This window comes from Anolis sagrei, chromosome 5 (genome assembly GCF_037176765.1).
Source record: "Anolis sagrei isolate rAnoSag1 chromosome 5, rAnoSag1.mat, whole genome shotgun sequence".
In the NCBI taxonomy this organism is placed as follows: domain Eukaryota; kingdom Metazoa; phylum Chordata; class Lepidosauria; order Squamata; family Dactyloidae; genus Anolis; species Anolis sagrei.
In genome coordinates, this window is record NC_090025.1 from 73885189 (window position 1) to 73906315 (window position 21127).

Here is a 21127-nt window from a genome sequence, read left to right on the forward strand (position 1 = left end):
AAAGACCACCAAGGGCCATCCAGTCCAACCTCCTTCTGCCATAAAGGAAAAGCACAATCAAAACACTCCTGACAGATGGCCATTCTGGCTCTGCTTAATAATAATAATAATAATAATAATAATAATAATAATAATAGAATTCTAAAGTAGGAAGAAACCCCCAAAGGCCATCCAGCTCAATCTCCTTCTTCCATAATGGAAAAGTACAATCAAAACACACCTGACAGATGGTCATTCTGCCTTTGTTTAATAACAGCAACAACAATAATAGAATCTTAAAGTGCGAAGAGACCTCCAAGGGCTATCCAGTCCAACCCCCTTCTGCCTTCATGCAAAGAAAACACAATCAAAGCCTCCACAACAGATGGTCATTCTGCTTCTGCATAATAATAATAACAACAACAACAACAACAATAATAATAGAATCTTAAAGTATGAAGAGACCTCCAAGGGCCTTCCAGTCCAACCTCCTTCTGCCATAAAGGAAAAGCACAATCAAAACACTCCTGACAGATGGCCATTCTGGCTCTGCTTAATAATAATAATAATAATAATAATAATAACAACAGAATTCTAAAGTAGGAAGATGCTGGCTGGCTATTTGGCTCCCAGAGGTTGCCCAGCAGCCATTCCAGGGACTCAAAGGGGGCAGGGCCAAACAAGACGGTGGTGCAAAACCTCCCATATTGCCAATCGACTGTTCTAGGGGTTGCGGCCCCCAGGTTGAGAATGGCTGATCTAATATCTCTTACATGAGGGGTTTCAAAACATTAACTGTATTATATAAAATATATATGAATCAGTACTCAACATTTTAAATTACCAAATTGAACTAACATTCTTCTTGATCTTATATTGGCAAAGAGTTTTTTTCTCCCCTTTCTCTTTTGCTCGGTCCCAAAGTTTTTCGTTCCATTTTCCAAAGTCTTTAGGGAATCTTTTTTCTTTACCATCTGTTGTTGGAAAGTCCTGTATCACCAATCAGGAGCGGAGATTTGGTTTGGCATCATATTTTGACTCCCGATCTCTTCTGTGTTATCTCCCAACTTAGAGATTTTCCTTATTTCATCTGTATATTTTGTCTTTGGATTATTTATTTTTTTTGCCAGGAGTCCATTCTGTGTTGGTGCCTTCTGAACAGGAACTCAGTAGTATAGGACTGGTGAATATTGTGGCCTTGTTTGAAACAGGTAAAGAACAACATTAAAGCCTTCCTGAATCTCACTAACATCTTACTCACTCACACACACAAATTGAAGTGGAAGTGCTTAACATATCTCTTATGTTACTAACCTCATTTCCAGTGTGCTGTCATAATGAGATTGAGTATTACTGAGTTCCTTTTCTTCTCTGCAAGGAATAGGGAAAGTTGGTGCAGAGCGTTCAGAATCTTCCTCAGTATTCAGCAATGCAATCTGAGGAAGGTCAACATAGTCCTTTCCACCCTGATGTGAAAACAAGCCCAAAATAAGTATTTTTCTTTTTTGGGGGGAATTAATTAATTTTTTATTTATTTTCCTGTATTTATATATTACCTTTCCCACCACTGGGGGGACTCAAGGTGGTTTATAACATACTAATGACAAAAATTAAATGCCAACGTACAGTACAACAAATAAATCATAATAACCAATTACTACATATAACTATGAATGTAAAATCATAAAAACAATTAAACATAAGACATACATAAAATTTAAACATTCAGACAAAGCATAAAAATAATCAATTCATGGCATTTTAAATAGGAAAAACACACCTGATGTACGCTTGCTTGCAGTAAGTTTCCCAGGTGTTCCACTAAATTTGAGAAAGTTGGCCTCTGTTTGGGTTCTTCAAGCCAGCAGTCCAACATGGTCTGATAACTGGAGAAACAAAGGTATTTGGAGTAATCAGAAACAGGAAATGTGGTACTGATTGAAAGAAACTTCTAAGCATTCTTCACTATTAGTTTCATTTGGGACAATAACAGCTGGAGAGTCATGTGATCCCTTACTTCTGCTTTAATTAAAGTCCACTTATTATCGATAGCTATTATTAGAACAAAATGGTGAGCAGTGATCAAAACCATTCTGCCCAGAGGAAGGGAAAAAAATTCTATACGAGCCACCAATTCATGAAAATTTGGAAGCTTCAAATGGTCCAGTGGGCAGAAGCCAGGCTACTAATGGGAGAAGTGCTCAGGGAGCATACAACTCCGCTGTTGCGCCAGCTCCAATGGCTCTCAATTTGCTACTGGGCACAATTCAAAGTGCTGGCTTTACCCTATAAAGCCCTAAACAGTTCCGGCCCAACTTACCTGTTCAAACGTTTCTCCCCTTATGAACCTTCCAGGAATTTAAGATCATCTGGGGAGGCCCTGCTTTCGATCCTGCCTGCTTCACAGTGGTGGCCCCTCGGCTGTGGAACTCCTTTCTTAGGGATATTAGATCAGCCCCCTGCCACCTGACCTTTAGGAAAAGAGTAAAAACCTGGCTCTGCGAGCAAGCTTTTGGAAACTTATTGTAACCAGATAAAATCAGTATAGTGAACGAATATGGAACGGCTTAACAATGCAAATGGACATGGATTTAAACCCAGAAGTCATTGATTTTTATAGTTCTAAATTGTTTTTATATGAATTTTATTATGTGATTTAATCTGTTTTAAATGATGTATTTATGTGTGTTCGTCATTAATTGTTGCCAGTCTGTATGCTGCCCTGAGTCACCTTCGGGCTGAAAAGTGTGGCAAATAAAATAAATAAATAAATAAAACAAGATTTATTTATATCAGAAAACATTCTTACATTTCAGGTGGTGTATAATCCGGAGGCTGCATTCGTGTCCCCTCTTTCAGTCTTCTATAGAATTCCTCATCAATGTTAACACCAGGATATGGCGAGGCTCCTGAAATGGTAAGTTTTTTTTAACTAAAGTGCTTAACAAGTCCATTCAGCTTTATCACTGCTTGCTGGTATGAAAACTATCTAAAATTGCTACAGATCACTGAGAATGGTATCTGCACAGCACAGTTATAATAGTTTCATAGCACCTGAACTATCATGGTGCCATCCAATGGAATCCTGGGGAATGTATTTTAATATGTATTTTATACAAATATATTTTAATATGTGTATTTTATGGAATGTTTTAAGATGATTGTGTGTTTTTACCTATGTTGTAACCTGCATCCACGAGGAGACATGGGTAAGAAATAAAAATTATTATGATAGTTGTTTTGCCATGCACTGATCTGGCATTTAACAGCAGAAGTTTCAACCTGGGGATGAGGGGGACTGCCATCTTGGACATGAAGTTACTTACTGGAGGAGACCGTTTGGGGGCAATAATAAATCTCCTATGCTCCCCATGATGGTGATAAGCTGGTCTCCTCCTCCCACACCCCCTCCTGCCCTGAATCACTTCAATGGCCCCTTCCCAGCCATGGAAACCCTCCTCCTTTCTAGTGTGTACACCCCTCCCCATTAAACAGGCTAACCGACTAAGATAGAAGTTGTGTAAATTAAACATCACATTTGATTCATAGGGGCAAATTAAAACCTATCTAGACATTTCTCCCCATCCAGACATTTCTCCCCATTTTGAGATCTTTCTCCAGTGATCCTGTGATTCATTTAGTCAGTTACAACTAAATCTAGGCACTGCAATCATTTGACTCTGGTGGTGTAACTTAGCAGCAATACCATTGGTTCAGTTTTAGTGCCTTAATCGGGCAGCCACATGGTTGGCCTAGCAGTGACACAAAATGATTTTGCTGCAATACCAATAGCAGCAATACAAATTATCCCAGTTTGTTAGGGCTTGATTCAATCTGAACCAAGGTATTTCTGTTCAAGGGGCTTGAAGGATCAGGGTGACTTGTTGAAGTGGAGATGTGCAGAATGAAAGGTAGCAGTACAATGGCAGTACAGAGGACACAACCTCAACCCACTTCAATAGCCACAGGTAGTCACTGCAACCGGGGGGGGGGGGGGGGGAGAGACAGCAGCACCAGCAGGGAACAGCTGAAGGAGCGGGCAGGGGCAGCAATGACTCACCGTTCAGGGGGTGATAGCTGGCAGAGAAGACAGCCAAAAAGTGCCAGCAGTCCGCTGAGAATTGGGTTCCATGGCAGAGGCAGCCAGCAGGACAGCCACCCTCCTGCTCCTGTGAGAGCTGGCCCAATGGAAGTAGACCAGAGCCAAACAGCCCAATGGCACAGCTAGTGGCACGAGATGGCAAAAGCTGTGCAGGCTGCACCAGACCCAGTCAAGCAAGCAGGAACATGGCAGTACAAAGGCAGCAGCACAGGGCAGCACAGAGCAGCACACACAGACAGTTCATCGGACGCGCTACCATGTGGCACAGAGTCTACGGACGTGGCTCAGTGAGTCAGGACAGTACAGCATCAATGTTAGCCTCAGGTGGGTTTGGCTGCCGGGAAGAGAGCACTGGAAAAAAATGTCTCAGATGGTAATAGGCTCCGATAGTAATGGCGCTCGGCCTGTTCTCTTTTGCTCTTCTCTCTCCCTTTGCTTCCATGCTCTGGGACCACACTTTCCTGACAGCCAAGGAGTCCTTTAAACTCTTGGGTCCCCGTTAAGGCAGCCCCACTGGAGGGAGAGTGAGATAGCACTGGATCAGATTGGATTAACTCAGATTAGAAATTCTTTCTCTGAGTATTAGTAAGGCCCCTCTTACCTCAGCACCATCTTGGATGCCTAGTAATCATTAGTATGTATTTGACCTTTGATCGGCTGGGTATATATTTTTCAGTAACGAAGAGGTTATTTGCATCATATGTGAGTATTTTTGCATGATTGTTGCATAACTTGCTTAGACTGATTCAGGTAGATTCTAAAATCACTTGTAATTCTTGTCTACTGATATGTATCCATGCTCCATATTGGTCAAAAGGGACCCGAGGAAGGGGTAAATACCTGTAACTGTATTTCTTTGAGTGATTCTCTGTGAATTCACACAATTGGATATTTTCACACATGCACAGAGTACTATTCAGAACCTTCTGGAATCAACAGGCAGAAATGCTTTGGCGGTAAACCTGTCCACTGTCCCAGGGCTATATAAGGCCCAGTTGTCACCGAAACCCCTCAGTTCCTAGACCACAGCTGCAGCCCATATTGAGATCTGAGGTGGCATGACCCCTATGTGGGAAGGATGAGTATGTTTGTGTGAATTCACAAAAGACCACCCAAAGAAATACAGACATGGAATTACCCCTTGTTCTTCATGATCTCTGTGAATCACACAATTGGGTGACTAGAAAGCGTAAGAAGTGGGGGTCATGACACACTTAGCAGACCATCCGCTTTGGTACACAAAGAGATATGTTCACCATAAATGGTGCATCGATAACCAAACTCTCTCTAAATAGATACAACATCATTTGTATCAACAATAGGAACATGTTCAGGAATCTGAAACACATCATCCTCTTCCAGCTCTTCCTGAGGCTCCTGCTGTGCCACAACAGGCTGTGTGCATATACATGCCATATGCCCAATAAACATCACTCTGATTCATGGTGTACGAACCCAACAGAGCATGACCAAACATTTGAACAAAAGAGAAACTTGCACCGTCAGGATAGGAATTTGTTACATAAAGAATTTCTGCCCAGTGAACATGGTATATAGCTTTGATGGTGAAAACTATACACGATAAACATAAACATAAGAAGTTACCTTCAAAACTGCACCAAAGAGGCAAGGTAATTAACAAAAATGTGACAGTAGTATAGAGCAACCAAGGGAAGTATCTTTCAAGGATCCCACATCCAAATGGTAGCGGGACACAAAAATGGAAGGGGCACTCCATGTAGCTGTCTAAGAAATGGCTTCTAGCTGAACCCCTTCTAGAAAAGCAGCAGAAGCTTTTGTAGTCCCATGGGCCTTAACATGGTCCAGTTGCTGCTTTCCAGTGAGCTTGTAACACAGGTTAATAGTGGAAAGTAACCATTTCAACAGCCTCTGAGGAGACACCGGTAGCCCCAACTTGTCTTTAGAATAGGTAAGAAATAGTCTATGTGAATCTGAGCAGTCAAGAGTCCTGCCCAGTAAGACAGCAAGGTATGCTTTACATCAAGCAAGTGAAGCTTTCAATTTCTAATGGGGAAGTTGGATTCGGAAACAAAGCAAGAATGGCAATTTCTCACTGATTCAGATGAAAGCAGGAAGCTACCTTGGGCAGGAAAGTAATCGGTTTGAGGATTACCCTGTTGGGTCTAATAGAGATAGGGCTGGTACTGGCGGAAAGGCACAGAGCTCTCTGGCCTGGTCTGCCGAACTGATTGACACCAAGAGGGTGGTCTTATACAAGAACAAGTTTAGGAAACATGAAAACAAGGATTCAAGGGGTTGAGGCTCCAACCTGGGATTGGATGCAGCATGGAAGGAGAGTAACTTATCAGACAGGGCCCCCAGAAATTCAAGAACATTAGTTTTGGGGTCATACAAAACCCCATTTCAACCCATAAAACATTTTGGTGTTGGGTTTATAGCAAAAATTCTAGGATATGGTAGACATAGAACTTGATCCACCATGCCTGATGATAGGATTCAATATCAGGATGACGAATCCAGCCATTTGACCTTGTGAGGAAGTCGGTGCTGAGACTAAAGCAGTGATATCTATATTGAGACATCACAGCAAGTGGCTGAACTAGTGTCACCTTGGCCATAAAGAGTGTTCAGCATGCATTGGATCTCATCAGCCAAGAGCTTCTCAAAGATGTTTGGAGTCAGTGGTATCAGAGAGAAGGCTAGGAAGAGATGACACTTCTATTTCAGAAGGAATGCATCCCCAAGCACCCAATTTTAGGATTCGGAGGGATCCTAGTGCAAATCCAACAGTACTATGTATTGGTTGATATGGTGTAGAGAATGATTTCTAAGTGCCGCCAGACTTAAAAAGGCTAGATAGAGAGGCCCAGTGGAGTTGTCACTCATGGAATGCAATGGAAGTTCTGCTTGAGGGAACTGCCAGCAAATTGTCTTGGCCTAGAAGGAAAACGGTGATTGGGAAGATGCTACTCTTTGTGCATCAGTCTCAAAGCTCCAAAGTTAGTTACCATGGCAAGTGGGACTGTGTTCCACCCCGCTTCTTCATGTAGACTATAGTTGTGGTGTCATCCATCAGGACTTGTATCCTCCAGCCTGAGATTCTTTTCACAAAGCACCTCAGGGCCTTGAAGAACACCAACAACTTCAGGTAGTTGATGCGGAAACTGACACAGATGATCCACCATAAGAGAAAAGATGGAACGCAATCTGGGTTCGAGGGAGATTTGCTCTAAGAGTCCCAAAGAGGTTGGTAGATGTGGGGAACCACAGCTGCAGAGGGTGAGACTGACATAGTAGAAGCTGTGCAATTGAGGGCAATTGCACAGCTTGCTTCAACTGTTCAAAGGAGTCGACAAGCATTGATTGATTGCCAGAGGTTGGAAAACCTGTCCTCTTGGAGGAAAATTTGCTTCAACTGTTCAAAGGAGTCGACAAGCATTGATTGATTGCCAGAGGTTGGAAAACCTGTCCTCTTGGAGGAAAACTTTCTCAGAGGAGTGGGCCCCAAATGAGGCTTTCCTCAGTTGACAGTGAAGTTAAGCTACGGGTAGACTTCCACATTGCTGGTTCTGAGGAAAATAATCAGGAACATTCTCGGCATCATTGAGAATCAAGAACGTACCAGGTGTATCCTGATATGGGACATACGTTCTTCAACTCAAATACTGCATCCTGTCACCATGCAAAATAAGGTGAGCATGATTCCAAACAGTGCTCTGCACATGTGCAAGAATACCAAATTGTGTGATTCACAGAGACCACAAAAAAGAAAGGAAATTTCCCCAATAGTTGGGAATCTCTGACCAATATGCTGGTCTGTGTATTTGGGGTCCAGTGGTTGAAGACCCTTTGCAAGTGGAATCATGCAATGGCCAAACCACTAACCAATACGTCTTTCTCTCACTGATTAAATACTGAGAAGGTACCAAATTCTGCCTCTTTTTTTTAAAGCAATCAGGGTCGGCCCAGGTGAATATTTGAATGGGGAAACCCAGGTGCTATAGACTATATTTCAGAAAAAGGAAATGACAAACCACATCTGAGTGTTCAGAGAAGCTCTACGAAATGCATGGGGCTGCCATAGGGAAAGAGATGACACGGAATGGATTCTACAGTCCACACTAAAAGATAGTTTTGTGTCTTGAGAACCAATAGATTAAGTCTTGAAATACATTCAATTACAATATTTTGTAAACATCCAGTTACTTGCTCTGCATTCATGGATAAATTGGTAGCTATGGGGTGAACAATTGCTGTGGACACAAGAAGTAATTTCCCACCCTTGAAACTCTCCAGGGACCAAACAGTACAAACGTCTATTTCAGAAGTCCACTTCTGGTTGTGAAAAATGTGCATTTTTGAGGTTTAAAATATAAGAAAGCCCCATAATATATATAAAACAAAAATTGCTATTTCCCACTCTTTACAATTCTAGCACTATATTCCACTTTAGCTGCCAGGATTATATCCTATGATATCTTGAGATCTGGAGTTTAAGGAAGGCTGGAATTTTCAGCCAGAGAGCTCTAGTGTCTCTCCAAAACATATCCCCCAGGATTTTATAGGAGGCAGCCATGACAGTTAAAGTGGAATATAGTTCTAGAATTGTGTAGTGCAGAAGGAGGCTTCAAGAAAAGACAACTGACCCCTTTTGGTCAGGGAAAAGCAACCTTGAGGCTTGCAATATAACCTCACAGAAATATTTTACCCACGTTTACATATCTTGATTCTACTATATATCTGAATTCTTAAAACAGGGGCTAAATATGATGGCTTTTTAATAGCTGTATAGATTAGGCTGCAATGGAACTGGGAGTCAATTCCATAGATTCAACAGCACTTTAAATATGCATAGGATTCATCTTTTAGTTAGCAAAGGAATATAACTCACCTAAGGAAAATATCTCCCACAGCAATATACCAAAGGACCACACATCACTTTGGATTGTGCATACTCTGTCAAAAATGGTTTCTGGTGCCATCCATTTAAGGGGTAACTTAGCCTAAATGTTTAAAAAATAACAACACATTATTTTTTCATATTATTATTATTATTTGAAACACAACAAGATTAGTACACAGCAAACAAGATCACTATGCTGGCTGTTGCATTGGATCACACATTAGACATTTCCCAAGTGTTTAGGACTGTGTGAGGTATTGGCGAATAATGCATGCAGGTCCCAGTAGGGTGGCCTTTTGCAGCTGATAGATGATAATTTTGTCAGCACCAATTGTGTTTAAGTGCAGGCCAAGGTCTTTAGGCACTGCACCCAGGGTGCCGATCACCACCGGGACCACCTTTACTGGCTTGTGCCAGAGTCTTTGCAGTTCAATCTTTAAATCCTCATATTGTGTCAGCTTTTCCAGTTGTTTCTCTTCAATCCTGCTGTCATCTGGGACTGCAACATTGACAATCCATACTTTGTTTTTTAACACGTTTGTGAGATCAGGAGTATTGTGCTCCAAAACTCTGTCAGTCTGAATTCGGAAGTCGGAGAATAACTTTTTCAGTCTTGTGATCCCACCACTTCTTTGTCACAGGCAAATGGTATTTGTGGCAAAAGTTCAATGGATCATCTGAGCAACGGTATTATGCCTCTGTTTGTAGTCTGTCTGTGCGATCTTCTTGCAGCAGCTGAGGATGTAATCTATCATTTCATCTGCTTCCTTGTGGCGTCTACACTTGGGACCTGTCATCAACTATTCAGTTCTGGCTTTGATGGCATTTGTTCTAATAATAATTTGTTATTATTATTGTTATTATATTTATCTATACACAGAGGAGACTCAAATTGGCTTAACATAAAAACATTAGCATATAATTTAAAATATACCAATATGCAAACATTAAAACAAGATTAAATATAAATGGTATTTTTAAAAATCCCAGCTAAAAACCATTAAAACAAATTAAAAGTTTAAAACCATAGCATCCCCTGAATTGATCTTAAAAACCTTCTTCTTTAAAAACCTTTTACAACATTTTAGTACCATCCAATAACAAAACATTATCTGAAGTGTCTGCAATAAAAACTAAAACCATAAAGCACACAAATGAAGCAATTACTGAATATCAAAGAGGTGATTAAGCAAAATAAACTATTAAATATATGCTGTGATGCCACTGTTAGTAACACTTCCCATACAATGTTTCCAGATTTCAGACACTGAAACTTACATCTCCTTTACTGACATAGTCAAGATCTTTGTAAATATCTCGAGCCAATCCAAAATCACAAATTTTGACAACGTTGTTCTCTGATAAAAGGATATTTCGAGCTGCCAGGTCTCGGTGGATACACTACAAAGAAATGAGCAGTATATCAGTTCTTTCTGTTCTTTCTGCCATCACCATAATTTTATATCCCACTTCTCTCTTCCAGGACTCAAAGTAGCATACAAATTTAAAAAATTGATAAGAGTTAAAACAACAATTAGCATTACAGTGAAATCAAGCTGTCAGTTACATTTGTTCTGTGCCTCCAATTTGGCAAGTTTTACCTATACAGCACCTAAAGGTTTTTCCAGGCATAACAGTACGGACTAGTGTCCTTGTTAAATTCAGTGTTCTCCACCTAAGAAAGAATAGGTTCCTTACCTGTAATCATGTTTGTTCAAATAGTAATCTGTGAAATTCACACATATGGGGCTTGTACCCAGGTGCAAGGCAGATCAGAATTCTCTAGAACTCTTAAAAACATTCTGGTGTTAACCCCACTCATTCCCCTTGCATATATAGCCAGCTGTGAGGGTGTTGGAAGGTGAAGTGCCCCAAGGTATATTCCTCGTGGAATGTACCATGACCAAATCTGGAACATGAGGCTCAACAAACTGAGGGAATGAGTGCCTCCTTGTTTGTTGATATAAAAATGGCTATCATGTGGTCTGCCAACAGCCGGATGATGTGCCCTATTGGAGAGGCCTCGAATGCTCAAAGTGCTTTCTGAATTACAACAAACTCCAGGTAGTTGATGTGGCATTGACTCTCTTTAAGTGGCCAGTGTCCCTGGATTGATGGGTCGCCTGTATGCATCCAGTATTGCCAAGAGGAGGGTTCTGAAGTTATTATCTGGCAGATAGACCCTTTATTGATGATGGCCCCTATAAACCTAATGCATTGCACTGATATGAGGGAGAATTCCTTGTGGTTGATGGCCAAACCCAGGCTCTGCAGGAGATATAAAGTTATCGTAATGTGAGCCTGGTGCTGAGTCTGTGACTCTGCGACCAGAAGCCAATTGTCAATGTATGGAAAAACCATTATGTCTTTAAGGTGGAGATGGGCTGCCACCACTGCCATGCACTTGGTGAACACTGTGGGTGCTGTGCAGATACCAAATGGTAGAACATTGAAAGAGTAGGCTTGGTTCCTATCAAAAAGGAAAGGAACCTGTGGTGGCTGGATTAAATTGAAATATGAAAACAGGCATCTTTCAAACTTATTGTTGCAAACAATGCTCTTTTTTGTAGCAATGTCAGAATAATAGGTAATGTTACCCTCTGGAACTCGATTGATGCCCTGTAAGTCCAAGATTAGATGAATGCCACCATCTTTTTTGGGAACTAAAAAGTATTGTGAAAAAGAATAGTCTTGAATCTGATATCGACTCTGGCAGGAGATGAGTAAACTCAATAGCATAGCCACTCCTCATGATATCCAGCACCCAACTATCTGTAGTGATATTGCATCATGCCTCCAAAAAGGGTCGGAGGTGATCCAAAAATATTGACGCTGGTCTGGGGGAAGCATCAACATCAGCCTATAACATCAGTGATGTGAAGCCTATAAAAAGGGCAAAAAGCTAGGAAAGAAAGGTGTAAAATAAGCAGAACAGGGTTATTGCCCTGCTACGTCAGGCAAAGCCATATCCAAAGACAAACCAGAAATGGTGCCTGGATTGAGCAGGCTGCCTTATCCTACCCTAGTGTTTATTATTATTTATTTATTTACTCCATTTATATACTGCTTTTCTCAGCCCTCGGGCAACTCAAAGCAGTTTACAGTAGCAAAAATTCAATGCTTAAACAGCATAAAACAATTAAAACAATTAAAATCATGCATCAATATACAATCATTACAAAAATCAATAAAACATAACTCATACTGTCTCTTAGTTAAAATCAAGATCCAAACTCATCATCCAGTCGTTCCATATTCCAATATTTGTTACACTGCCTTTTCGAATGCCTGCTCAAACAACCAGGTCTTAACCTTTCTGTGGAATGCTAGAAATGAAGGGGCCAATCTAATGTCTCTGGGAAGGGTGTTCCATAGCCAAGGGGCCACCACTGAGAAGGCCCTGTCTCTCGTCTAAATGTATTTGTGACGCAGGCGGAATCGAGAGCAGGGCCTCCCCAGACGATCTTAATGTCCTAGCTGGTTCATAGGAGGAGATATGTCCGAACAGGTAAGTTGGGCCAGAACCATTTAGGGCTTTATAGGCTAATGCCAACACTTTGAATTGTACTTGGTAGCAAACTGGCAGCCAGTGGAGCTGGCACAACAAAGGAGTTGTATGTTCCTTGAGCGCCACTCCTATTAGTAACCTGGCTGCCGTCCGTTGGACCATTTGAAGCTTCCGGACAGTCTTCAAAGGCAACCCCATGTAGAGTGCATTGCAGTAGTTCTGGGTGGAAGTCCCCTCTACTCCTATGATTCTACAAATTTGGTAAAAGCATACTTCACTAAATGGCCAGACCTTGGAAAAGCCACTTTTGGACAAGTTCCTCAGCATACTACTGGGAGATTGCTAGAAAATCTACTCCCCTGTCAGCTCTCCATATGCCTGAAGGTGAATTTGCAAGTATTGACATTCTTATAAACGCACTAGGTAATACCAACTGCTTAGACTCAATGTGTTCAAGAACACTAAGATCCATACATGAGTATTAGTTTCCTGCTATTCAGCACCACCCTTATCACTATCTTTTCCTGAAGAATGGAGTCATTTGATGAATGTAATTTCCCTTGAGAGAAATTTCTTACTTTCCGTGAGGCCAGGAATTCCATCCCCCGGGCCACCTGGAAGCTGTAGCAGATGAGGTCCTTCAAGGTTAGAGCATTTTTATAAGGATCTTCTGATGTTGCTGTAAAGGGAAATATTAATTCATAAACAATGCCCAATGATAATAAGGATCCTGGTTAACACAGTTCATTCTGTGGTACCAGCAAATCCCATCATCCAATTCACTTTCTTAAGATCTTACTCCTAGGATTTTATAGACCACCAGGGATTTAAGCTTCAGCCCTGGATGTGCTTATCTGTGAGTAAGCTTTACTAAATGCAATGCATTTTTATCTGAGTAGACATTGTTAGTACTGGGAAGTGAGATTGGCAGGGAATACTGGGTACTGTAGGGTATATTCAGAGAAAACCAAACGGCAAACCTTCTAACAAATCTTACTAAGAAAAACCCATCATAGGGTCACTATAAGTCAAAGAAAGTTTTGACTTATGGCGTTCAAAATATGTTCAAAAAAGACAACCAAGGCAGATATCTGGAGCCTTGGTCTCTTACCAGATATTTACTCCTTGTTTATAAATGAGGTTGAAGAGCCAGGTGCTGTCTGTATTCATGATCTGATTGGTTGAAACAGAGTTCACTTTTCAGGAAAAAAAACTGCATTAAGGCAGGAGGAAAATAAATCCACTTTTGACATCTAAAAATATTTTGATCAGCAGTTGCATTTTCTGTTACCATCACCAATAAAAGGATCACTTACCAGTATTTGGTTTGTATTTCTTCTTAAATATTGTATTTACTCACTGTTCAAATTAAAAAGCCTTAATACAGTTTTTTTCCTGCAAAGCAAGCGCTGCTGCTGCTGGTCCTGCCTGACTCCACCCCTCCCCCCTCCACGCTGTTGCTAGGCAACTCTCCCCTTCGGTCCAAGCTGCAAAAGAGAAAAAAGAGTGTGCTCTGGACTTTACCATTGTCCTATTGGCAACTCCGGGGGGGGGGGGGGGGGGAGATAGGAGCTGTGAAACTTTGGTCACCAATTTCACAGTGGTTCCCCCCCCCCCCCCCACCTTCCCCGGATTCAAACTAAAGAGTTTGCCTTACTGATTAAACCTGGCGCAGAAACAGCTGAATTACTTGCTGTGGGTGCTGGATTGAAATACCAGGGAATGTACAATTACTTTTGCAGTGTCGAGGTAACTTCCCGCCCCTCTGCAATAGCCTGGTTTGTGTCTTTACTTTATTATTTAGGGTCCTTCCAGCCAGAGGCGGCCCTAGGTAATTTTCAACGGTAAGCAAACAGTATTTTGGCGTCCCCCCCCCCCCCCGACCAATCATTGATATATATTTTCTGTTTGTCATGGGAGTTCTGTGTGCCATATTTGGTTCAATTCCATCATTGGTGGAGTTCAGAATGCTCTTTGATTGTAGGTGAACTATACATCCCAGTAATAGTTCACCTTGCCGCATTTGCTCCCTTGCTTGGCCCGTTTTGGGTCCAGAGGCGTGCCTGAAGACCCTGGTGGGTGCACCAAAAGTCACCTCTTCTCCTGACTTTCTCCTCAGCCATTGGGACCAAGAGAGAGAGAGAGAGAGAGAGACAGAGGTGGAGATGCCCACCTTTCCTGAAGGTAGGCGCAAAAACAAAGGAGGGAGCAGAGATGGGAGATACCTCCAGCTGGAGGGGCTCTCTCTCTCTCTCTCTTGGTCCCAATGGCTGAAGAGAAAGTCAGGAGAAGAGGCGACTTTTGGGGTCTTCACATGCTGGGGTCTTCAGACACGCCTCTGGACCCAAAACAGGCCAGGCGCAGCGGCTCCGCCCGTTGTCCCACCCACGGATTGGGGAGAGGAGAGGAGGCGGGTGGAGCGCCGGGGGATCGGGAAAGGGAGCCGGTCATGGGGAAGGGATCAAACATGGAGAACAATTGAATGCCCGCTCTACTCACCCACCCGGTGGCTGGGTGGAGCAGGAACGAGAGGGGCAAGGTGAGGCTCAAGGGGGGAAGAAGATCGCCCGTCAGTGAGGCAAGAAAGCCAAGGCTCCCCCTTGACTGCTAGGGCTGTTGTGAGCTGAGGGGGCACTCCTCAAGTGGCAGTCGAGGGGCATTTACAGAGGCGCCCCTGGCAAAAAAAAGTGTTCTGTGACCGCTTACTTCGCGTAATGGATGAGCCACCCCTGCTTCTAGCTTATATCCAGAAGACAAAATGACCCCCAAGTTTTCAAAGGATTTTCAAGGTTTAAAAAGTCGTCTAATAGCCCGGAATATACAGTACCCCCCAAAATATTAAAAAGCCAATATAAATCTAAACACAAATCTCACTAATATTAGTATAAAACATAGGTATTTTACTGCCTTGAGGTCATAGGAGGGAGGGTGTGGTACACATATAACTAACAGATCAAGAGAAACCCTACCTTCTCCTTCTTCCACATGAGTAAGAGATCTCTCTTCTCCAAACTCAGAACTTGCTGAACTTTGGCCTATTGTGATACTGTCCAAGTGTTTCTTCAATTCTTCTTCATTTTTATGCCCAAACCTCCCTTTTTTAGTCTGTGAAGACAATCAGAATTTCAATTAGCAACAGGCAAAGTAGTACAAAATGGAAATAATTACAAAGATTTAAACTTTAGCAATATATGTATTGAAGCTATTCACAAACATTATGATGATCATTAGTGACATCTAAACAACAACATGTGAAAACTGTGGTCAGCAAAGAATACAAAGGGTCAGAAAAATTCTCAAAAGCAAACTCAATGGAGGCAATACCATCAAGGCCATAAACACCTGGGCCACCCCTGACATAAGATATACTGCTGACATCATAAACTGGATGCAGGCATTACTGGACAATTTGGACGAAAAAACAAGAAAACTCATGACCATTCATTATTCACTATATCCTCACAGTGATGTTGTCCGGCTCTATTTGCCTAGAAGGTCTGGTGGTAGAGGGATTTACAAATAAAATAAGCAGTCGAAGAAGAAAAACATGCCCGGGCAGAATATGTAAAGGAAAGTGAAGAACCTGCTTTGATTGAAGTCGATAATCAGAAACTTCTCAAAGCACTGCAGACAAAGAATCAGTACAAGAAAACTGCACTACAGAACAGTGCTGACAGCTGGCACAACAAAGCATTGCGTGGGCAGTTCCTTCACAAGATTGAAGGAAAAGTTGACAAAGAGAAGACCTGGTTATGACTCACTAATAGAACATTGAAGAAGAAGAGAGAAGGCCTGATTCTTGCAGCCCAGGAGCAGAAATCAAAACAAATGCAATAAAAGCCAGGATCGCAAAATCAACTGACAATCCAAAATGCAGACTGTGCAAGGAAGCTGATGAAACCATTGATCATATCCTCAGCTGCTGCAAGAAAATCACACAGACAGACTACAAACAGAGGCACAACTATGTGGTCCAAATGATTCATTTGAACTCATGTCACAAGTATCACCTGCCAGCAGTAAAGAACTAGTGGGATCAAAACCTGCAAAGGTAGTGGAAAATGGATATATATGCAAACATACTGTGGGACTTTTGAATCCAGACTGACAGTTTTGGAATACAATACACTAGAAATCATGATTGTGGAAAAGAAAGAAATTTGGATTATTGATGTCACAATACCAGGTGACAAAAAACAGGGAAAATTTCAGTTGTTTCCAGGACCTCAAAACTGAACTGCAAAGACTCTGGCATAAAGCAGTACAGATGGTACCAGTGGTCATCGACACACTGGGTGCCGTGCCAAAAGATCTCAGCCGGCATTTGAAAACAATAAACATTGACAAAATCATGATCTGTCAACTACAAAAGGATCTGCTTGCATCATTCAAAAATACATCACACAATCCTAAATGCTTGGGAAGTGATTTTGTGATATAAAATCCAGTATATATATCTCGTTTGCTGTGTCATATTGGGTTTTTGTGTCAGTATTAATAATAATAATAATAATAATAATAATAATAATAATAATAATTTTATTTCTTACCCGCCTCTCTTCATAGCTTGAAACAGATTAAAGAATAATTAAAATACATAAACACTGCAAAAACATCACAAATACACATATTAAAACTTACCTCTATAAAAGCTACACACCAAAATGTATCTCTATAAAATACATTTTAAAATACATAAAACAGAGATTAAACCAAGGACACACATTTAAAATTCATGCTTAAAGACTGTCTGGGTAGGCCTGTCAGAAGAGATAGGTCTTTACATAGTTTTAAAATTCTGAGAGCTTATTTAGCTGTTGTAGTTCTTCAGGTAGGTCATTCCACTGTCTTGGCGGAGCCAATGAAAGGGTCCTCTGGGTGGTGGTTGCAAGTCAGGTTCTGGCTGGTTGGAGCAGATGCCCTCCAGAGGATCTGAGTGTGTGGGGTGTATTGTACAGGAGAAGGTAATCCTTTAGGTAAACCTGGATTCAAAACATGTAAGGCTTTAAACACTTTGTACTTGGCCCAGAAAATAATTGGCAGCCAGTGGAGTGACTTTAGGATAGGTGTAATATACTCACTCTAAGATGTTCCTGTAACCAATCTGACAGCCGTATTTTTAACCAGCTGGAGTTTCTGAACTTGGTACAAGGGCAGCTCAATGTAAAGCATATTGCAGAAGTTTAACCTTGAGATTACCAGTGCACAGCCATCTATAAGTCCTCCAGATCTAGAAAGGGGAGCAGCTGGCGTATTAGCCAAATCTTTACCAGACACATTTGTTAGCTGGTAAACCTATTTAAAGTTTGAACTTTAAAGAACTTACTTGGGACCTAAGATTCAGCATATTTGGTAGTCTTTTTAACATTTAGACTAAGATCTATAGCCTTACTGACATGAGAACCACGAGGCCCCTTTCCATGCAACTTGAAAGATAGAATTAAGGAGAGAAAGGCCCATTTCTGAGACAATTAAGAGCAATTGAACCATCTGACACTATTCCTGTGATTTCCCTCTTGCTATCATTGCCACCACAGAGCTTAGAACAACATTGATATCTGTTGCATGGTTTCTTGTCTAAAGTCCCAATCCAGTTTAGTAATTTGTAACTAAATCCACATGACACTAATAGAGCAAGTTGACAGTGACTAATTTGTCCCATATTTTCTGTGAGACTTGTGGCACAGTCCAATGAATGCCTGCTTAGAAATTTGAGTTCATTTCCAAGGTGTGTGTTTGTAGAATGGTAACCTTAGCCATGACTAACGTAATTGAACTTGAGTCACAGACTGACAGTCTTCTTGACACATTTTGCTGTCTGAGAAGAAGGAGGGCAAGGTGGCACATCTTTTTCCACCTATAGAAGCTGGCTAGGCTGATCGTTGAATCACATTTCATGTCTGTCAAAAGGATGGGGTCCTCCATTACCCCTGAGGCAGAAGATTAAGTTACAAGACCAGGACATGCTGTGTGATATTCATAGCTCTTTTCTCCAACAGAGAGAAATGCTCTAGAAACTTTAACCACCGCTTCTCAGCTTCTAATACCTGGGGCAACTGCTCCAATTTGCATACACATTTCTGGAGTAGTATGGAAGAAGCTATGCTGAAAGAATAGTCATATATGTCCTATAATACAGGATGAGGTCCCACACTTGCTCCTTATTATCCAAACAGGACTTCTCAAATTATCCGATGCCTAACCTACCAATGGAATAGTAGTAATTCATTTAAGAGATTTGGATGGCCCCTGCTTCACTTCAAAAAGATTCAGAGAGGTCCCGTTCCAATTTGTAATCTGAATCTCCAAAGCTTTGTAATTGCTTTGTTAAGATTTGTTCTTCTAGTGGCAATAGGGAAAATTGCAAGGCTCATTTTCCCATCCTTTTTATGACTATCAGGATAAAACTTGGCACACTTGTAGGCAACTGTTATGACTTTATGTCTGCCAAGTTTCAGAATGTTTCAGTATTCCACTAATTTTTAGAAATTTTTTAAAGTCTTTACAAATATATATATTTAAAAGCTTCAGGTGGTATCCCCTTGAATGTCTGAACAATGAGGCAACATAAATAGGGCATCAATCCTGCAAAAGTTGAGCAAGATTAGTTCATCTACTGATTTTTAGTTTTTTTTAAAAAAAAATCAATTAATTTTTTTTTAAAGTACAAGAGGTATCCCCTCAGATTGCGGCACAGTGAGAAAACATGAGCAGGGAGCAAACCTGCCAAGTTTCAGAACAACCAATTTATTCACTAATTTTAAAGATTTTTTTTATTTTAAACATATGTGATTAACCTAAATCATTTTCATATCAATGAGACTTAAAGACCTGTTCTTCTGATGTGAGCAGAATTCTGGGAAATGGGGCCTTTTGAATACTTTGCTACAGAGGTCCTCACCTTCCCAAGCAACATTTTTTTAAATTCTGCTCACACCAGAAGAACGGGGCTTCCTGCATTCAAGCCCTGGGTTATAATAAGCATAATTGTAAAGTCAAATTCTGTTCTATCAGAAGAAGCAGGCAAGTAAGTACGATCTTGCAGGTCTGATTGCTGGGTGTGGGCACAAAGGGCTGTTTGGGGAGGGAGTATAGCTAGGTAGGCAGCTATGGAAATTTGAAAAATAATATAGAAAATGGATAATTTCAACAGAGGAAGGTTATAGACTGCCTATGAAGACACAGAAAGAAACAGAATGATCAAAAAGCTACTATAAGTTTAAGTTTTAAGAAACACACAGAAACAAAACAGACCTCCAGCACATGTCTTTATCTCTCTCCTGCAAACACCACAAAGACACAGAGACGCTGAGGGAAGAATAGACCAGCTTTGCAGAAAGCGGTGTGATTGCCTTTCTTCTTCTGATTGGCTGTTTTGTTGTTGCCTCTAGTATCCTCCCCTCCAGTGAGAAGTCAGGCATGGAGTATGGACTGGTTTGATCTTCTTGCCGTCCAAGGATCAGATTGACTGACAAGGGGGAAAAACAGCATGCAGCTGCCCTTGTCAATTACATCAGCTTCCGCCCCCTTCCACCTCAAATAATTATGGTGAGTGGAGTATGTTATATTGGAAAAAAAGCTCCAAAACAACAAATCTTTACGAATTTCTCTGAAAGTCTCGGAGGCTTGTATTTTGATTCATAACATTTCACAATGCCTCACCAAACTACAACTCTCAGGAATCTCCCACACCGAACAATGCCAGTGAGCTCAAACTGTATTCATTCTACAGTGTAGATGAAATAAAAGAAAAAAATACCATTGCATTAACTCCAATACAACAATCTCCAGTGACATCCAAAAGTTAGCACAGCAGTAAATATCTTAAACTAAGAAAAATCTCTTTCCAGAGATCTCACCTTGTATGAAATAAAATCACTTCGTTTACTTCTTAAATACACTGACAAATTTCCAAATTTGCAGTATTCCACAATCACCATAAGTGGACCTGAACAGACAACACATGAGCAAGGTGGGTTTTTAAAAAGCTTTTCCAAAAATAAATAAATATGGGAACAAATGTCTATCACACCTGCACAGATTGTGGTTCAATAATCTAAGGCAACCCAACTCACAATTCATGAAGCCTAGGAAGATATTGCTAGGCTTTCTGTTTCGGTTTAGATTACAGTTCTCTGAATTCCCAGAGACCATAGTCATAGCCAAAATCCAGTGAAGTATAGTGGTTTGAACAGCTCTGGAAAACAGGGTTTAATTCCCAATTCAGTCATAGAAACCCACTGGGTGACTTTGTGACTGTCGCACATTCTCAGCCCCTGAACCCTTGTGATACTTCCCCTTAGGATTGCCATAAATTGGAAATGACTTGGAGTACAGTAAAAACAAGAACAATAATCCTAGCCATTCTGTTTGGCAAATTCTGGGACTGCGGATAAAACAAGTAACCTTTCCAGGCTTTAGCTTTGTTCTGTCAATCGAGATTGCATAGGACTGCATCACGCCACTGTACTTAGGGATGTTTTATTTTACAATTTCTCTTTTGCTTTCCCCTTGAAATATTTTGAAAAGATCCAATCAAAAACATGTATATGGAGGAAAAAAATTGGATTCTCATTCTCATTCTCTTTTTAATGATCACACAATTTTGACAGCCAATTTTGGTAAAATATGTGGTGATATTTTGAGGCCGTTT

General features: G+C 41.0%; 1 protein-coding gene across 1 annotated transcript in view; it reads right to left on the bottom strand.

Moving 5' to 3' along the window:
• Positions 1 to 406: 406 nt before the first annotated feature.
• Positions 407 to 21127, bottom strand: part of LOC132777234 (vascular endothelial growth factor receptor 2-like) — a 40375-nt gene continuing 19654 nt past the window's right edge. Inside the window, exons 11-19 of the mRNA XM_067468479.1 lie at positions 20334 to 20422; positions 15444 to 15579; positions 13053 to 13153; positions 10245 to 10367; positions 8955 to 9066; positions 2789 to 2888; positions 1760 to 1865; positions 1294 to 1445; positions 407 to 1176 (exon numbers count right to left, since the gene is read on the bottom strand). Of these exons, the coding sequence (XP_067324580.1) occupies positions 1146 to 1176; positions 1294 to 1445; positions 1760 to 1865; positions 2789 to 2888; positions 8955 to 9066; positions 10245 to 10367; positions 13053 to 13153; positions 15444 to 15579; positions 20334 to 20422 (950 nt within the window). The 3' untranslated portion in view covers positions 407 to 1145. The remainder of the gene's footprint in view (positions 1177 to 1293; positions 1446 to 1759; positions 1866 to 2788; positions 2889 to 8954; positions 9067 to 10244; positions 10368 to 13052; positions 13154 to 15443; positions 15580 to 20333; positions 20423 to 21127) is intronic.